The 21,179-nt window shown below is 34.0% G+C and overlaps 1 protein-coding gene across 1 annotated transcript; it reads left to right on the top strand.

Moving 5' to 3' along the window:
• Nucleotides 1-593: 593 nt before the first annotated feature.
• Nucleotides 594-15,958, top strand: LOC125821028 (MACPF domain-containing protein At4g24290-like). Its single transcript, XM_049500454.1, has 7 exons — nt 594-1,133; nt 7,502-7,740; nt 8,628-8,805; nt 10,204-10,272; nt 11,103-11,289; nt 12,452-12,618; nt 15,152-15,958. The coding sequence occupies exons 1-7, from the start codon at nt 867-869 to the stop codon at nt 15,824-15,826; spliced, it is 1,782 nt and encodes a 593-aa protein (XP_049356411.1). The 5' UTR covers nt 594-866; the 3' UTR covers nt 15,827-15,958.
• Nucleotides 15,959-21,179: the final 5,221 nt, after the last annotated feature.

The following is a 21,179-nucleotide window of genomic DNA, read 5'->3' as shown; positions in this document are numbered from 1 at the left end:
CAAATCATTTTAATCCTAAATTTAGTTAAATTCTGAATATGTAAAAATTTTGTCGCAAAAAATATAGTGATACATTAGTGACAAGCCATTTTTTGTCCTAACATTAGTTAAGTTTTTTATACGAAATTATTTTGTCACAAAAAATACGTTGATACATTAAAAACACATCACTTCTTGTTCTAAAATTAGTTAAATTTTAATACGAAGTAATTGATAATAATAATAATAATAATAATAGTAATAATAATAATAATAATAATAATAATAATGACCAAGTAATTGACTTATAAAAAGCCACTTCAAATATATTGACAAAGAGATGAAAAAAATGAAAGAAAATAGTTATCCCTTTCCTCTCTTTCTTCTGGTGTAGTTTATTCTTGCATTAATTTTTATTTTATTTTATAATACTACAATCTTTTATGTTAGTTTTTTCCTCACTAGTTACTATTATTTAAAATGGAACTTTGACCTTACTCTGTCAAAGTTGCCACTTTTTTTTTTTTAATTTAAGAGTTAGTTGATACTTTTCCCTCTATTTTGCTCATCACAGCAGCCAAGAACACTACATTTGACTGGTCAGCCATTGTCCCAACTCCCTTCACCTCCCCTGTCTTCTCTTCACCTAATCAAACCCAAAAACCCTAAGACTTTTTCTTCTTCTTCTTGTTCTTATCAATTAACACTTCATATTAGTATATTAATCAGTCAAATTTCATACCCGCCGTTTCTCTGGTTGCCGTACAGTGAAATTCATCACCGAAATACATCAACGATAATTGCTTTTACAGTTGTTAAACCATTAATTTCGTTCTAAGCGGTTTAACTAATTTATTTCTTTAAATTTCATTTATATAAATATATTTATGGCGACTAGTAGTAACAAAGAAACGGCGATGAGGCTTAGAGAGGTTGCGGAAGGAGCAGTGAAGGCGATTGGGTTAGGGTTTGATATAGTGGATGATTTGAGGTTGAAGTTTTGCAAGGATTATCAGTTGATCTCTGTTGACGATGATCAGGTGCGAGACATATCTATTCCTGGCGGAATTTTGGTTCAAAATGTTCCCAAATCTATCAATTGCGATAAAGGCGAACGCATGAGATTTAGTTCTGATCTTCTCTCTTTCTCCAAGGTATCTCTCTCTTTTTGCAATTTCTTTCTTATTATACACAAAATGATATCTTATGTTTGAGTGTAGAGCTGCTCCTTAACTATGTACTTAACAATTCTGCTCCTTTTAAGTTTGCCAAAAATTAACACTTATTAGTATTAAACTCCATCTGAAAAAAATCATGAACATTTATCTTTCTTTCTGTGATTTTCATGTTATTTGTATGTAATTGTGATTTGGTTTCAAAATATATTTGGTCAACTTGTAGAATCAATGAGTTGTTCCTGCTGAATTCCCAATTTAAAACTCAGTAATTTATAGTTTCCAGGGAAAAGGTCCATATATACCACTGAACTTTGTGACATGGTCCAAATATGCCATCTGTTAATATAATTGGGGCCAAATATACCCCTACTCTTACAAGATTGAACCAAATATGCCATTATTCAAAGGCAAAAACTGGACATGACAAATTTGAGCCTTTCTCTTTCAGAAAAAGCGACGTGTTGAAAAGCTTTTGTCATTAGTGAATAATGGCATATTTGGACCGATCATGTAACCATACAATATATTTGACCTCAACTATTTACCTATGGTATATTTGAACCATTTCACAAAGTTTAGTGACAACTCTGGACCTTTTCACTAGTTTACTCCCTCTATTTCATCTTTACGATAGTAAGGTGATTGACCAGGAAGTTAATAAAGTTATTTTAACTTATTTTCACGATAATGGAAGAAAAATATTAAATTAATAATTTACAAGTTGATGGTGAAAAGATTACATCAAAACTTTAAACATTGAATAGATTAATGGATTTGAATATTTGGAAGTTGCAAAAGTAGTATAAAAATGGAAATGTTGTATTGCAATAGAGGGAGATTAGTGCTTTCACCATGAGATAGGATAATTTCTTTTGGAGTATAAGCAACGAAGGGGCTCAACGAGAGAAAGGGAAGAAGGGATTGCTGAAAATCTAAGGAATTTGGCAATCAATGAATCTGAGGCAAGTCCCTGTTTTGATGATCATTAGTTATTTTGAAAGGGGTGAGAAAATATGCGCATGTTGAGAGATGTGGATAAATGGTTAGGAGTTGACGAAAATGCATGAAGTCTAAGTTTGAGAAAACCTCACTAAAATCGTCCAAAACCGAGCTCACAATCTTCCAAAATCTAGTTTTGAAGTCCAAGTTTGAAAATTGAAATTAAAATCTTCCCAGGTGTAATTCCTTAATGGCAAACGCAACTCAGACTTGAACCTAGACCTATCACATACTTGATCCCACCCCCAAACGCAACCCGAACCCGGACCCCTCTCCTTCTTCGCAATTATGATCCTCACATTGCAAATGCAAAGGTCAACCTTTTCATCCTTCATGAATAGGACCAGAGCTTCACAAATCTGAAGAAGGAACTCAACTTCACCAGATGAAAACAGTTCAACTAAGGCCAAAATCAACCGAAACTCCGAATGGACCCTCGAAAATCATTTGGAACCCAACAAAAACAAATAAAATTTGCAAATGGACTAAAATTTTGTTCTGGACCTGTTAGAATCATCTAATGACGATCCTAGTCATCTTGACTAAAAGTTGACCATGGTCAAACCTTACTTTTCCAAAACTCAAGAATCCACCCAAAGATTCAAAGCAGTCCTCAACACCTCGAGATCCATGCAAGCCACTCAACTTAGTCAAAAATCACCTTGTGGTCCTATCAAAACTCACAACTTGAATCCGACCTCGTTAGCCGCACATACAATGTTGACTTTTATCAAACTTCAAAACTCAAAATCTCATCCAATATTCATCCGATCACCTCAAAAACCATGCTACCTATCCCGCTAGTCACAAAATGATATACAGAAGCGAGGGGAAGGGTTAAAACATGGAGAACACACAGAAAACTCAAAACGACTATGAGGGTTGTTACATTTACTTGAACTAGTTTCACGGCACGTGTGTATCGTATATATAGTATACAATATTGTAAAATAGAATTAATACTACTAAATTAAAGATTTTAGTAAGTAATTATAATTGAAAGAACATAGACAAGTGCTTTTTAACGATTAATACATATTTTCATAGAGTTACTTGTATTTTGAGATCAAAATGACCAGATATCATTGAAATATTTTAGAATACATTCAAAGTATAAGTATGGGGAGAAAGTGACATTTCTTTAGTAGTATTATTTTTTACTTCACTCAATTTTGTAAACAAATCTAACCAACAAAATAGAAAAAACATATCAATACAAAAAATGTCGCCAATAGCCTTTCCTCTTTGAGGTTATGCACATAAATGATGAACACCATTTAAGTACAATTTTTCTCTTAAATATTCATACTTGAAAATTTAGTATGTGCATGACACTAATAAGGATCACCATAAATAATTTAATATTTTATCTTTATATGTAATATATCTTTTACAAAATTTTATATAGCTAGCAAGGAGTGTATCTTGTGACTTAACATTTTCTCAAATTAAAATGATCCCAAAATAACAGGAAATTCATACTTATAAAATTTCATACTCAATATAAATATAAAAAAGAAAAAATATATCGAACAATATGTTAGGGATGCGGAAGTCATTAATTTTAGTATTTAATTATATTTTTAGTTGCTTTATTTATTACTCTAGAATAAGGTTTAGTTTCAGAGTATCATAAGGATTAGGTCAAGTTATAGTTATTAGTTTGGAATAGGATTTAGGTCTCCTACTTTCATAAGAATTAGACTTCCTATTGATGTAATAAGACTCCTATTTAAAGGGGCTTTTGATGAATAAATCAGTAAGTCATAATTCAGCAAAAAGAAGGAGATTAGAGTTCTCTCTTCCATTGAACTCTAAGGTTTCAGTCTCCCTTTGAAGAGATGAAGAGATCAGAGTTCTCTTTTAATGAATTCTATGGTTTCAGCCTCCCTTTAACGAGCTGATTTATATTTCGCCTTGTGAATCGATCCTTTCCTAAAGATTCATAACACAATACATAGTCAATGAAGAAGGAAGACAAAAATATATGTTCATGGTATATTTACTCTAATGTTTCATTTGATTGAAATCTCTTGCCACCAACACTTTGCTTTCTCCATTCATTTTTACTTACATATCTATTTAAAAAATAATTATTATCATGACTATATTATCATATTATAAGTAATAGGAAAAATCTATTTTTGAAATAGTGGATTTAACATCCATACTAATAATTCAATGGACTACGTTGATGCCCATTGTTTTAGCAAAATTAGGAAGAAACTCCTTCGTTTGAGGGTACAAGAATTAAAAATGAAAAAAACAAAGAAGAAATATCTTACCCAAATCATGTGCCTTTGTTCATATTTGTTTAATATTATACACTCTCTCACAACTTCTCATCACTGTTAACTCGTGAAATTCGTAAGAAAGAAATACGAGTGAATTATTATATGATTTGCTACAATTTGTTCACCAACTCTTTCTTATGTGGTACTTCAAATTTCTTTGAATTTCGAACTTAATCAACTGTTACAAATAACACTTAGGAATTTTTAAGAAGAAAAAGAGTAGAAAACTTAAAATAATCTTAGTTTAAAAGTGAGGAAATTCCTCTATTTATAACAAACAAATAGTAGTATGAATAGGTGCTAATTGTGCCTTACCAGAAATGTCACAACCTTTTGAATAAACATAGGACAATTGTTTTTAAATTATTAATACATATTATCATAGAGTTACTTGTATTTTGAGATCAAAATGACCAGATATCATTAAAACATTTCAAAAATACATTCAAAGTTTAAATATGGGAGAAAGTGACATTCCTTTAATAATATTATTTCTTACTTCACTCAATTTTGTAAACAAATCTAACCAACAAAATAGAAAAAAAATATCCATTCAAAAAATGTCACCCACAGCCTTTCCTCTTGAGGTTATGAACATAAATGATGTACACCATTTAAGTAGAAATTTTGTCTTAAATATTCATACTTGAAATTTAATATGTGCATGACACTAATAAGGATTACCATAAGTATTTCAATTTTATCTTTATATGCAACATATCTTTTACAAAATATTATTACTCAATTAATATTTAAATAAGGCTATCATAGAGAGGTAATTTTACCAAAAAGTGTACTTGGTTGTTATCATGAATGATGGTTACATATACTTCAATAGAATAATTTAATTTTAATATATGAATAACATCACCTATGGTGAAAAATATTTCATTTCATTAAAATTCTACCTTATCTTTGTGAAATTGTAGTCTTCTCCTTTTTTCTGCCGCATACATATCATATAGTTGTTGTCTAATGAAAGTATCTAGTATCTTATAGAAGTTGTATCATGATGTAAAATATTTAAATTTTTTAATAATAAAAATTAATAGATGAATAAACTTTAAAGTATTATTTATAGAATCATTAATTTGATTTAAGATCATTTTATGATCAATCAAAATTTTCTTATCTATTTTTATATAGCTAGTAAGGAGTGTATCTTGTGATGTAAAGAAAAATTATATGGAACAGTACATAGTCAATGAAGAAGGAAGACGAAAATATATGTTCATGCTAAATTCACTCTAGTGTTCCATTTGATTTAAATCTCTTGCCACCAACACTTTACTTTCTCCGTTAATTTTATATATACATATCTATTAAAAAATAATTATTATCATGGCTATGTTATCATATTATAAGTAAAAGTGAAAATATATTTTTGAAATAGTGAATTTAACATCAAAACTAATAATTCAATGGACTACGTTGATACCCATTGTTTTAGAAAAATTAGGAAAAAACTCCTTCGTTTGAGGGAAAAGAATAAAAAATAAAAAATAAAAAAGAAAGAAGAAATATCTTACCCAAATCATATGCCTTTTCTCATATCTGTTTAATATTATTGTCTCTCCCACAACTTCTCGTCACTGTTAACTCATGAAAATGGTAAGAAAAAATACGAGTGTGAATTGATGAATGATTTGTTACAATTTTTTCACCAACTTTTTCTTATGAGGTACCTCGAATTTTGATGAATTTCGAACTTAATCATTTTTTGCAAATAACACTTGAGATTTTTTAAGAAGAAGAAGAGTAGAGAACTTAAAGAAATTGTAGTTTAAAAGTGTGAGGAAACCCCTCTATTTATAGCTACCAAATAGTAGTATGAATAGGTGTTAATTGTGCCTTATCCGAAAAGTCACAACCTTTCGAAGAAGTCACAACCCTTTAAAAAAGGCACAACTCATCAGGAAAGGCACAACCCTTTAGAAAAGTCACAACCCTTCGTCACAACTCATTGAAACAGTGACAATCCTTTAATTTGAAAAGGTATCTACTTTCAATATAATAAAATTAATTAATAAAATAAATTGAATATTTTTAATTGGGGGTATTATAGTAATTCAACATTCAAGTTTGGGAGTTCATGCTTTTAAGGTAGTATAGAAGATATAGATAGATTACATGAGACCTAGTGACTTTAGTAATTTAAAAAGATTATTAAAAATTAAAGATATATGAAAATTTTCAGTTTTTAAGAACCTTATAGTAAATAAAGATAAATAAAGAGCTGAGGCGTGTTCGTATCAGTACCATATTACATTAGCACAACAAATTATGTTGCTTATTATGGAAAAGCTCATGGTGTCCCATGCAGTTTTATAAAGCATTGATTTCCATATGCAATAACACAACAATTTAGTACATGAGATAGAAGAGGACGCTTAGCAACCTAAGCTTTGTGAAGGTTTTCTGTTCCTTGTAATCAGTACATTGAGGTTTGAATAATCATTTTTAGTTTTTTGCTATGCATATAGTTGTTAATCCTTAATTGGTTCGGGGGTTTTTCGGTGATCCGGGTGCTGAAAGATTTTTTGTTCAGTTGGATGGAGGAAGAAGGAGAAGACACAAGGTGTGGAATGTCGCACCTCTAGTACTTACGCGGGCTGTTTGGACAGAGAAATAAGAGAGCTTTTGAGGGTGTAGAAATGAATTTCGTACAACTAACAAGTAGTATTTCCTTGTGATGCACCCATGGTATTCCTTTTTAAATAGATAATTGGGTGTCTCTCATGAAAACCTATCACTTTGTAGGTTTTCTACTTTTGGTATACTCCTTGTATACTGGTGCTTACTTTGCCCACATATTACATACTTTTATTATTTTTATCAAAAGAAGTTGTGAATATAGGGTATCCATTCACTTCCTTGGTGTCTTTACCTTTTTTTAATCCTTTTACTGAAAGAACACAAAAAAGGAAGGATTTTCTGAGGTGAGGAAGAGGAGTAAATTTCTACTGGAAAGCTGATATAATTATGATTAATAATTTTTTATTTTGAGTTCAATTTTAATTTTCCTAAGACATATTACCTTTATCCTTCTAGATGTCCGAGCGATTTAATCAGGAACTATCCCTTTCTGGTAAGATTCCAACGGGCCATTTCAATGCTGCTTTTGAATATACCACTTGTTGGCAAAAAGATGCTTCCTACACGAAAGCTCTTGCTTTTGATGGGGTCTTCATCACTCTCTATAACATTGCATTAGAGAAGGCTCAAGTTGTACTGCGTGATCATGTTAAACAAGCAATTCCTTCGTCTTGGGATCCAGTAGCATTGACAAGGTGAGAAGTGGTTTGCATTTCATTCTTTTATTTCCTCCAGGTGTAGGTAACCTCTTTCATTAAATCACTGCTCATGTTTTTTCTACCTACTTTTTTAATGGTTGTTTTTCCTCTTTCTTTTTATTTGGTTTAAAAACTGTAACACATCGATGAACAAATGAGATAGAGCTTGCTCATAAGAAGTCGTAAGCATGTAGGAACCCTTTTATTTCTGAATTCTCTGGTACTCAGCTTCTTAAATACCTCCAATCTTATATATCTTCGTTGTGGAGATTTTTGTTGGGTTCCTTGGGAGGTTCTTGAATACAACAAGTTGATAATTCCCAAGGTATTCATGGAAGTTATTCCCCTATTCTAGAGCTGTGCATGGATAAGTAGAAGTAAGATCCTTTATGCACCTAATGACAGTGTATTTATAATAACAGAGCTTTCTACCCGCAAAGAATGTTTCCGCACCAGTAATTATCTTGTCGATCAACTGATGAGATGCCAAGGGCCAAGGAGTGGGAGACTGCCTACATTTTACCGTTATAGTGAGCCTCCAGAGTGACATTGTGACCTGCAAAAGATGCATTCCCTCAAAGCTAGTTGCTTTGTAATTCTTTTTTGCTGGAACAACATTGTAACTGTTAATAGTTCTGATAAATTTTTGGACTTCATTAGCTCCCTAGTCATAGTGTAGTTTCTACTCATGTATTTGAACTAAGTTTTGCACATTAAACACATCGCATCTGCTTGATGCTTTATTAATGAAACACCCTTACTTCATCAACATAATAAAAATATATTGTGGCCTGCAATTTGATGCTAAATCATATTACTCAGTCACATACTCAACATTAATTCTTAGACTTACATCAAAAGTTGGAAACAATTTTAATTTCCAGGTTTATTGAGAAATATGGTACCCATGTTATTGTTGGTGTAAAGATGGGCGGAAAGGATGTTGTATATGTCAAACAGCAATATTCATCAACACTTCAGCCTGCTGATGTACAGAAAAGGTTGAAAGAAGTGGCAGATGAAAGATTTAGCGACGCAAATGTACAATCCAGCACTACTTTGGTAAGCACATATAGGGTAAAATGGTTTCTGATGTCCACTCTCACGAACAAACACGCACACACACATACAGAGACAGTGGTCCAAAATGTTGGATCACATTTCCTTGCAATATTTTGATCTCCAGCCTTAGCATTTTATGTTAAATCTAAAATAGTCTGTTTTTCTCTACACCTATTAGTATCTTTCTTTAGCTTTTGACAATAAGTTATAATTGCATTATGTCTTGCAATCTGAAGATCATATTTGTTTCTGGGAACCTCAAAAAAGCTGGCTTGACTTGCTTATCCTGATCACCTGCTTTGCTTCTTTCAAATTTTTTACTGGTGATGATTGACTCTTTACGTAAAGTTATCTGAGTATCTAATGGGCACATTGAAATTTGAGCCATCTATATTTTGCTTGTACAGCAACCAAATTCTCGTTTTTGGTTGCTTATTTGGTAAGGTTCCTCTGATTGAGCATATTATCTAGGTGCATACTTTTTCAATGTATGCAGTTAGAATTTCTACTTCCATACCACTACATCTCCCATACCGATTGAAAAAAAAAGAGCGGGTACTGTTTTTACCGAATAACAGAGAGGTATGTAAATAGTCTATATTCTTATAAAAGTAAATGACACTCTGGGAGAAGAAAAAATATGTAAATTCCTCCGTTGTCAATTAGCACAAAAGTTCTGCATCTTTATAGTAATTCAACCCTTGCTTGGTCTTCAGATTATAAATATAATCCTGGCAACCTATATTATTTTGCTTCCGACTTTACTTCCTGCTGAAAAGTTCGATTCTCCTCCAACTGAATAAGTACTTTTGTGAAAAGTTTATCCCTAACTATTCCTTTATCAGCTGATATCGTTTTCTTACAAGTGTCATTTTTATATGATTTAATTCTGTATTTGAATGACAATTTTGTACTTGGGAGTGTGTATAGTATATGCTGCTTATTGTTAATGGAAGGACAGTAAACATTTCATTTCAAAACTTGGGATGCGCACAATCTTTCTGCACTTCAACGCTATGGAATTACTCAAATAATGAACTTAAAGTTCTTCCAAGAAACTTGACTGTGCAGAAGGGCCTCAACTTCCCTTCTGCTCTTGGTGCCATTGCAATGAGAATGAACTTGAGAAACTTACAATCATTAGTATTCTTTTTCTGCGACAGAAATTTCTATACTGTTTGGCTTTCTTTTCTTAAATAGATTTTGTCACTTAAAATGTTGTCTCTTTTTATCCAGGCTTTTAGGTTCTTAGAGTTATAGCAGATGGACCATTTTTCTTAAAATTGTTGGTACTTTTCAAGAAAAGGTTTTATTTCAGAGTTGTGTTAGCCTTGCAATTAATAAAACCGGAAGCATGTTGTGATTCTAACTTAAGCACTTTGGATTCATTGCTTTCAGCTAGCTAATAGTGAACAACTGTTGCCCTTTATGGATTCCACTACATCAACAGTTCATCTTCACAAAGAGGTAACAAGTCTTATGAATACTATTAAGCAAAATTTCTGCATCCTTAAAGTTTGTATTTGCTTGGCCAGTTTCTGATTGAAGATGTTTTATAAAAATTTGACTGTGACTTGTTATGGATATAACCCCAGGTTAATCCAGTAAAAGGCAACAACATACCAGTATAATCCCACAAAGTAGGGTGTGGGGAGAGTAGAGTGTACGTTAAGGATGGCAATGTGCGGTGCGGGGCAGTACGGGTTAGAGTTTTTGCAGGGCGGATATAAAATATTTTTGGAGAAAAACATGTGGGGCAGTGCGGGTACGCGGGTTGTTTTTTTCTCTTTTGATCTAAAGCTAAAGGGAAAATTCTATGGAACACAATAAGGGTAAAACACATCTCTCATTAGTCACTTCTCTCTCTCGTAGTATAAAATAATGGTTTATACATTTTTGGGCTTCTAGTGTGAGTAAGTGGTTGTCTGCTCCTAGTTTGAGGAAGGCTTATTAGTCAGTCAAACTGATATTTCATCCTTTTTCTTTTGTATATGAAGAGCATCCAATGAACTACTATGGTTTGACACTGCTCTTTTTGAGACCATAACTTTCATTTTAGCTCTTATTTAGGTTTTCTGATTGCTCTGATTTTCGCCTTGTTGCCATCAGTGAAACCCTAAAGTGCCTTTTCAAACTCTGGTTGGGTAGATGTTTCATTTCTTCCTTCCATTTCCAATTTGATATTCAAGTTTCTTTCCGTTTCTTCATGTGTCAATATTATATTCATTATTTGGTTGTCCATAATCTTCTCATTTCCTTTACCAATCCCTACTTTTACCTATTCTCTTTGACATCAGGATATTACATTCCTCTGGGGGAGGAGAGGTGGAAGCCGTATCAGAAATATCCCACATAAAAGGTGGTGTCAAACTGTTCCAGTTGAACCAGACGTGATTTCAATGTCATTAATTCCAATATCATCATTATTGAGCGGGATTGATGGCAGTGGTTTTTTGAGCCATGCGATTAACTTGTACATACGTTGTGAGTATTGAATATCTTTTGCATAATATGGGCTGCTGTTTCCTGATTCATCTTAACCAAAGACTTTGCTGCTTGCCTCTTAGGTGTATAGCTAAATCTTTGTTTGGCTTTAAATGATAGAAAGATCTGTCTAAATAAATACAAATTAGAGTTAACTAAAGGAATGCAGCAAAACCTTGAATTGGCCAAAAGTGTAGTTAATATTTGGACACTTTAATTAGCTAGACCTTTATGGAGGAAACTGAATTCCAAATTATCACAATTCATAAATCCAGTAATCTACAACTCCTGATATACTAGAAACAAGATGACTCTTGTGAACTTATGGCTGTAGATGTTTTAAGAATATAAGCTTTAAGATCCTCACATATTTTGCCTTCTAGGAAAGGCAAATATCATGATTTGAGTGTTTTTGCACAGGAACCATCTTTTTGATATTCGTGCAAAACTAGGGGTGTGCAAAAGCCGAACCGACCAATAAACCGAACCGAAAAAAATGTTATTGGGTCATTGCTATTGGGTTATTGGGTTAACGAGTTTTTAATGGTTTTATAAAAAAAATTATTGGGTTATCTGTTTGGTATCGGTTTTTAGTATTGGGTTATTGGGGAAACCGATAACCCATTAAGACAATAGTAAGTTACTACTATACCCTTAATAAATATTAAATATTAATAATTTAACATAACTAAACACTATATCAGAACTCTACACTACGGTCTACACACTTCACACGTCATGGTACTTGTACTTCACATCAGAAATTCCATATTATGTTTTGGTTGTAACATGTTGTTGTAACCTTCGTACTACATCTACTCTTGTTGATGCAATTTCTCATTATATTTCTTGTTTCACTATATCAAAGCATTTACAGTTGATTTGCTTGTCTCACTGTATCGTGCCAAATTGTTAGAGAAGTGAGAAAGCATATATTTATTTTATGAGCATTTTCTTATTGGGTAAACCAAAAACCGAACCGTTAATGTCCAAAAACCGATAAAGAATATGTTATTGGTTTGTTATTGGTTTAGCGTATTTAAAAACCGAAAACCAAACCGATAATACATAAAATCGAACCGAACCGACCGATGCACACCCTTATGCTAAACTCAAAAGTAACTTTTAGACAACTCATTTGATCGTTGTATATGGCATACAGATAAACCACCAATTGAAGAGCTTTATCAGTTTTTGGAGTTCCAGCTTCCAAGGCAATGGGGACCAGTGTTTGGTGAACTTCCTCTTGGTCCAGAGAGGAAGCAGCAAAGTGGTGCAACTCTGAAGTTCAGTCTAATGGGCCCCAAGTTATATGTTAATACAACTCTGGTAATCTCCAGCTTTACTCATCTATTACTTGGGAAGCTATGTTAACTTCATGAATTATTTTTTGATGAATTTTCAGTTTTAAAAAGTTTTACGTCAAATCCAGTTTCTGATCTGTGTTAGATTTTATCAGATCATAGAAAAACAATGTTTACAGATTACCAGGTTTCATGAAGTACTCTTTCATTGAACTGTTTCTTACAATGCTCGATTTGATACTTAAACAGCTGGGAAGCTATTCCGTCTCTCAAAGGAGTTTGTAGTAAATCCTTTGTTTTTTTTTTTCAAAGTGAATCATATGTTTATATATTTTGATATGAGGCTATATTATGCAAATGCTAAACTATGTTAGAGAAAGGCTGATATAAAGCATACTACAGAAGAGGATAAACATAGTAAATGGACAACAGTTGAAACATTGCTCTATGGATTGGATCATGGAATTGCAAAAATTAATGATAAACATAGATACCTTCTTGAACAGGCATTAAATTGCTCAGTTCTTGGTTATTCATGGTCTTGTTATAGTATTGTATGAGCAAATAAATTTTACAAACGAACTGTGATATGTCAAGAGCACAAAAAGAAAAAAGGAAACCAATGGAATGCAGTTCCATTTCTACAAAATCAGTCCAATCATCATCTGTTGATTCTCTTATAGATTTGGGTAACTAGGTGAAGGACTGATTTTTGAACTTCATGTATATAGAAAGGAGTGTCATGTATGAATGAAAATGTAACAATTAAGAAATATGATCCCTTGGATGTGAAATATGGACTTCTTTCACTCTCGAGAGTTCAATGATGCCTTACGCTATGTAATCATTAACTGTTTGTGTTATTTGTAATCCACCCTTCTTTGACTCCATCTTCTAATCACTTCTTTAGTAGAATCAATAAAGAGTGGAATAAGCAGTTCATTTGGAGCAGCAGTTGAAATAAGTGATGCAGGATAGAATAAGAGTGTTGGCCAGTCAAGAACTCTCACATTCTAAAGATGAAAGATGCGGAAATGAGTATGTTGTGATGGATGTATGACCATACTAGGAGAGACAGGATTAGAAATGAGATATCCGAGACAAGATGGGAATGGCTTCGGTGGAGGACAAGATGTGGAAAGCGAGACTGTGGGCATGTGAAAAGGAGATTCACTGTTACCCTGTACAGGTGTAAGAGGTTGGCTATGGATGGTTTTAGGAGAGGTAGAGGTGGGCTGAAGAAGTTTTGGGGAGAAGACATTAGACAGGACATGACATTGATTCAGTTTACCGAGGACATTACCTTAGATAGGAGGAGGTTATGGAGGACACAAATTAGGGTAGGAGGTTGGTAGGTGGTAGTGAATTGTCTTGCTATCTATCCATCATAGTAGTCTTAGTATTACTCCTATAGTTTTATTGTCCTTCGATTTCTGTTACGATATGATATTTCTTGTACTTCGATTATTGTATTATTTTGTTGTAGTTACTGTTTAGAATGCTTCGTTATGCTTGCACTTTCATTGATTCTCTTTTTGGACTGTTTTGCCTGTTTCTTCTTGAGCCGAGGGTCTATCGGAAACAATCTCTAAGGTAGGGATAAGGTCTGTGTACACTCAACCTTTCCTAGACCCCACTTTGTGGGATTACACCGGGTATGTTGTTGTTTATATTGTTCAACAGTTATCAAAAATTACTTTGCATCAAGCTCCCCAATTAGGTCACAAAATGGCAACCCTATGAGAAGATGAAACGTATCTTTTCCTACCTGCTTAATTTAGAAAATATAAGGATCCTTCCTGTTACTAACACACAGCACCAACTCTATTGGGTTCTTTTCGATCCTTAGATTGTTAGGCGCTGAGATAGGACTCTATTCAGCTCGTTGCATTAAAACTCAACTTTAATGGAGCGCTGCTATCAATGCCTTCATTGTCAATATCTAGTGATCCCGAAGACTTGTGTTCCATTCTGAGTGGTGTTTCTGCTGCTGATATGATTAATCAATATACTACTGGTCAAATTACTTGTGTGGCCTTGCATCATAGAATGCAAGTATTTCTAGTTTATGGTTCTGTCTCCAGGAGCCTGCCTTATTTCAGGTTTGCATTTTGTGATCACATTCTGGTTCATGCTATCCAGATTTTGGGGACTTATTATATGCATGCCAAGCTTCCCCAGTATGCTTCAATTTGACACTAGCTTAACTTTGAACAGCTTTCTGGAGATAGTTCTGAGGACTAGTATGCAAATTTTGTACATTATACTGATAAACGACTGTGTAGTCTTTATTATAGTTTCACACCATTCTAATTCTTTTTTTGGGGGCATGAGGAGTGAGGGATGGTGGGAAGCACAATGGGATCGACAATTATATTTTTGTCTACTTCCCATGATTAATTTGTGTCGATAGATAGTCTAATACATTTTGTTTCTTCTTACATTTGTGACTTTTTTGAACGATAGTTGCCTAATGTACAGCCAATCAATGCTGTACATTTTATTTGTCTGTGTCTATTTTTTTTAAAAATGAATTCTTGGCTGTACCATTTTAATAGGTGGATCTGGATAAGCCAGTGACTGGCCTCCGATTGTATTTGGAAGGAAAAAGAAACAATTGCTTAGCAATCCATTTGCAGCACCTTTCATCCTTGCCAAAAAGCCTTCAGCTTCAAAATGAATCATATGGCTATGCGAGCAGCTCCTCGGACCAAAGGTATCATGAGAAGGTCCAATGGAAAAGTTTTTCACATGTATGCACTGCACCCATAGAATCTGATGATCTCTCCATTGTCACGGGGGCCCAATTTGAAGTTAGAGAATCTGGTCTGAGAAATGTTCTTTTTTTACGCCTTCGGTTTTCTAAAGTCATTGGTGCCACAGTCATAAAGAGACCTGAGTGGGATGGTTCTCCTGTTATCACCGAAAAATCTGGAATCATCTCAACTATAAGTTCTCATTTTTCCTCCGCTCAAAAGCCACCGCCACGACCATCTGAAGTTCACATAAATTCTGCACTTTATCCTGATGGACCTCCAATGTCAGCACAAACCCGAAGACTCTTGAAGTTTGTTGATACGACAGAGATGATGAGAGGACCCCAGGATCAACCTGGCTATTGGATGGTGTCCGGCGCTAGGCTTGTAGTCGACAAGGCTAAGATTTCTCTTCGTGTTAAGTTCTCTTTACTAGCTGTTGTCTTGCCAGATGAAGAGGAGTCATTGCAAGGCTAATGTATATGGGGGAGAAAAAGAAACAAAAAATTTCTACAGTTAACTTAGCATTTTTGTTATTATATATCTGTAAAAATAAATAATAGGATTTTGGGAACTTCTCTTGTATGAATTGCTTTATTAATGTGCAGTCTGTAAAATGATCATCTTGTTTACTATGGGGGGGACAAAAAAAGAGAAAATGGGAAATCTCTTTGTAGTCTGGCAATTAAATTAGTTTGTCTACTCTATTTTGTATTTTAATTGCTTACTATGACTTTTGGCTTCTTAACTTAATAACCTTGGGGTATAATCCAGGTAATTACACCGGGTGTCCCTCAAAGTGGGTGGTCTTAAATTTTATATCTCCTATAAGAAAAGTTTTTAGAGACTAGCCTTTCTCCCTCTTTATATATAGAACAACTACACCTTTGCCCTTCTACACTTCAAATATTTTTATACAACTCTTCATGATCAATTGTTTCTCAACATTTATGTCTTTTTCTTCATTTTTTTTCATTTCTTTATTTTTCTTTTTTCTCAACCTTTACTTTTTCCGTCTTTTTTTTGTCATTTTTCTTCCATTTATTATTTTGCTCTTTTTAGATGCGTATTTAGGATTTCGAGATGATATGTGCACTATTATGAAAGATGAATATAAGATACAGATTTGATTAGTTTGACATTTTGAAAACAGTTAAAATTTTATAATAATAGGTCCAAAATTATAGTGGTTTTAATTAATGTCTCTGGCATTTAAACTGCATTAACTGGAGCCCCTATGACAGATAGCAGACGCTGGATGGAAAAAAAAACTAAAACTTACTTAAAACACTTAAACTTAATACTACTAGCTAATTTCAACTAACATTGACTACTAAAAGTAGTGTAATTGCTCTGGACTACTTATGCTAGAGTGACCATTTTCTTGTTGGCGCAAATTCATATGCAATTGGATTTTGGACAAGTTACTTGTTAGCAAACAGAAGAGTCATCGATTCTCCCGAGAGGTTACAATAGGCGCGAGCAAAGATATTAATGATGAGGAAAGCTATTAATCATGAGCAACTGGCCAGTCTCCTTATTATGTTCGTATCTGCTCCTCCTTATCCTAATGCAAAGCTCAGGTTCATCTTTATACCACAAACGAACGCCAAAAAACTTCATTTCTCCAAAAAATAAACTAATAATGTCATAGTCATTTGGTGTTTTTCCATTTTCCCATAAGCCAGCAAGAGGTACCAACAAAAAAAAAAAAAATCATATTTTGAATGGTTGGATAAGGCAAGTTTTCGGGTCATCAACGATATCTCATCATCACATAAGTGAGCTGTGATGTCAACTAATTTACGATTCAACATTGACATATGAAAACCTCACAAGCCTTTCACAATTATACAACATTAACTCAATGAGTTTTCTGAACATCTCAGGGAATGCTGAACCTCTTCAACACCATACATCCACAAAGATACAGATACGCCAAATTTGGCATCCCCTTGAAATTGGTGTTTTTTTCAGGCTTTTGGAGCCCCTTGATAACAATTGAGAAATCAGAGACCAAAAAGAGATGAAACTATTATGTATTTCTTCTGATTACAATTGATAAACTATCCACTATTTATATACAAAGGTACAAGCATGATTCTAGCATAATATCATATCATATCTTGCACAATATCAATGGTGTGATTGTGCTTAGTTAAATTAGAATATTGTCCCGAATATTTTAGAATCATATAAGATATTTAGATATTTGGAATCATATCAGATATGATTTGGAATCACATCTGATATGGTCAACATCCCCTCTCAAATTGATGCTACTTATCAAGAAGCATTAATTTGGATAATAGGAATTGGTGTCTGCTCCTTGTCATCGCTTTTGTAAACAAGTCTGCCAATTGATCATGCGACGTGATATGTCGAAGACTAATGACTTGATCAACAACAAGTTCTCGAATATAATGACAGTCTACTTCAATGTGCTTTGTGTTCTCATGGTGGACTGGATTTGTTGCTATTTGTATTGCACTAGTATTGGCAACATGTAATGTAGTGGAGCCATCAAGAGAGATATGAAGTTCTGCCATCAATCGACGTATCCACACAATTTCAGAGCAAGCGGCTGACATTGATCTATATTCTGCCTCCGTTGATGATTTTGAAATTCTTGGCTGCTTCTTGCACTTCCATGAGACAAGTGATGATCCGATTAACATACACCATCCTGTCGTAGACTTTCGAGAGTTTGGACATCCTGCCCAATCTACATTTGCATACCCTTCGAGATTTAGAGATGAAGTTGAATGAAAGAAAATACCTCGATTAATTGTACTCCGAACATAGCGAATGATTCTGAAAAGGGCAGAAAAATGATGCTGGCAAGGATTTGTAACAAATTGGCTCAAGACTTGAACTGGATAAGAGATGTCAGGTCTTGTTATTGTCAAATAAATTAGACAACCAATGAACCTCCTGTACAATGCTGGTTCTGTAAGAGGGTCACCATCATCATTTTTGTACTTCACATTGATCTCCATAGGTGTGTGAGCTACTTTCTGATCACTTAGAAATGCTTGTGTGACAAGATCCTCTGCATACTTCTTTTGACTTAGCATGATACCATCCTGCAAATATTCAACCTCTATCCCTAAAAAATATGTTAACTTGCCAAGGTCCTTCATTTTGAAAGTTGCATTAAGAAGATTCTTGAGCTGTACAATTCCATTCTCATTATTGTCGGTTATAATCATATCATCCACATACAATAGTAAAATTTTCATACCAGTATTGGAGTGCCAGATGAATAATGAATAATCAGAAAGAGAAAATCCAGCATTTATGATGGTAGATCGAAACTTCTCAAACCATGCACGTGGTGCTTGCTTAAGACCATAAAGAGATTTTCGAAGACGACAAACCGTATCGGTTGAGCTTGGTTGTACCCTAGAGGAGGCTTCATGTATATAACCTTATGTAGTTCACCATGCAAAAATGCATTTTTCACATCCATTTGATGAAGTTTCCACCGTTTGATGGATGCTATAGTGAGCAACACACGAATTGTCGTCATCTTTGCAACAAGAGCAGAAGTCTCCTCATAGTCCAAGCCATATTCTTGTTTATATCCTTGAGCTACTAGCCGAGCTTTGTACCTCTCTAATGTTCCATCATACTTAATTATAGAATAAATCCATTTACTCCCAATAACATAAGTTTCAGCCGGTTTAGATATCAAATCTCATGTATGATTTTCTTCTAAAGTCAAAAGTTCCTCTTCCATTGCCTTTTTCCAGCAGTCATGACTTGATGCATGTTGGTAAGTAGTTGGAACAAAAATAGAATTCTAAGTAGCAAGTAATGCATACGATCGACCGTATCTACTAGAAGAGTATCCATATCGATCTGGGGCAAATGTTTTACGTTCAGAGTGATGAAAAGAAGGAATGGAAGAATTTATTTGGTCACTTGGTAAAGGTTCACCATCAGAATAATCATTGTTGTCAGATGAGTCAGTGAAAGAGGTATTCAATGAATTATGTGACAAAGTACTATTACCTGAATTATCCGTAGGGAATGCATCTGATTGACCAGGATCATCAATAATGCCATTAGGGTCTTCATTGGGAGATGTGAGATTTTGTTCCTGCTGATTCTCAAACTTGTGCAGAAATGAGACAGAGTCTGATTTTGTTGAAGAGGTAATAAGGTAAGCAAACAGATGCTCAAAGAAAATTACATGTCTGGAAACTCGCAATTGTCATCTAAAAGAATCATAACAAAGATATCCCTTTTGAACATCATTATAACCCAGGAAAACACACCTCACAACTTTACCAGATAATTTATGACGTTCATATCTAGGTAAATGGACAAAACACACACAACCAAAAACTTTTAGATGAGAATAATCAGAGAGTTTACCAAAAAGAATGGAATATGGACTATCATCTTTGTTAATGGTAATGGTGTGTCTGTTTATTAAATAGACAGAAGTTTGGATGGCTTCAACCCAAAATATTTTAGGAACATTTGATGTATCGAGAAGAGATAATATGGTTTCCAGAACATGCCTATTTTTTCTTTCTATAACCCCATTTTGCTCAGGTGTGTATGGACAAGAGTATTGCAAAGTAATGCCTCTCTTTTTGAAAAAATCTATGAGTTCTGACTTCATGTATTCTCCACCTGAATCAGATCGAAATTTTTTAATTCGTTTATTGAATTGAGTCTCAACATAGATGACAAATTGTTGTATGATTTTAGGAACTTCACTTTTGTTTCTAAAAAATAATACCCATGTATATAGAGAAATATGATCAATAAACAAGATAAAATATAGATACCCCAATCTAGATGAAATTGGTGCAGGACCCCATACATCACCGTGAATCAAATCAAAAGTAGAGTCATATGAAGTAGTACTACAAGGAAAAGGTAGTTTATGACTTTTGGATTTAGCACAATTTTCACAGGGCAATTTTGATGACAAAACCCATGATTTCTTATTCAAATGAAGACAATACTATAACATGGAAGAAAGTTTTTAAGCATGTGGATGTCCAAGACGATGATGCCACAAGTACCACAATTTATTTGAGTTAGTGATGTCTCCTTTAGTGGCAGACAAATAACATGCATGGTGAAGTGTTTCAAACATGGACAACTGGAACATTCTCCCAACTTTACGACCCTTGGCGATCACCTTCCCTGTCTCCAGATTCTGAACAACACAACCAACACGTGAGAAAACAACAAGGCAATTTTGTTCCACCAATTGTCCAACCGAAATAAGATTAACAGTAAGTTTAGGGACAAAAAGGACATTAGTGAAGCAAGATGATTTTCCAATCTTAGAGGCAGGTAAAGTATCACCATTGGCTGTGAAAATAATATGATTTTCTGATGGAGTTGATAAAGAGTGTAAATTATGGATATCTCCTGTCATATGGTTAGACGCAGCCGAATCTATATGCCAAACTTTTGAATTCTTATTTAAATTCTTACCAGGATAGGCAACAGTGGGAGCACTAGAAATATCCCCGGGGAGAGCAGCTGCAACTGAATCTTGTATCATCTTTTGAAGTGCTTTCGGATCCAAAGAAGATGGTGTGATATCTGCTTGACTCACATAAGCTTCAGACGCTTGATAAGCTTTGTGCTTGGTTTGACGCGTGTTTGGGCGTCAATTGCACTCTAGAATTATATGGCCAGGCTTCTTAGAATAATTGCATATGTTTCTTTTCTTGCAATGTGACGCAATTTGGCTATACTCTTTGCACTCAAAGCATTGTGGTCCAGACTTTTGAAATGAGCTCTGAGTATATGATTTATGGGCACCTTTTGATGTATACATAGCTGCGTCAATTGT

Source organism: Solanum verrucosum, unplaced genomic scaffold, assembly GCF_900185275.1.
Source record: "Solanum verrucosum unplaced genomic scaffold, falcon-dt-bn FXZP01000050.1, whole genome shotgun sequence".
Classification (NCBI taxonomy): domain Eukaryota; kingdom Viridiplantae; phylum Streptophyta; class Magnoliopsida; order Solanales; family Solanaceae; genus Solanum; species Solanum verrucosum.
Note: the sequence above shows the minus strand (reverse complement) of the source record. Positions and strands in the feature narration are given on the sequence as shown.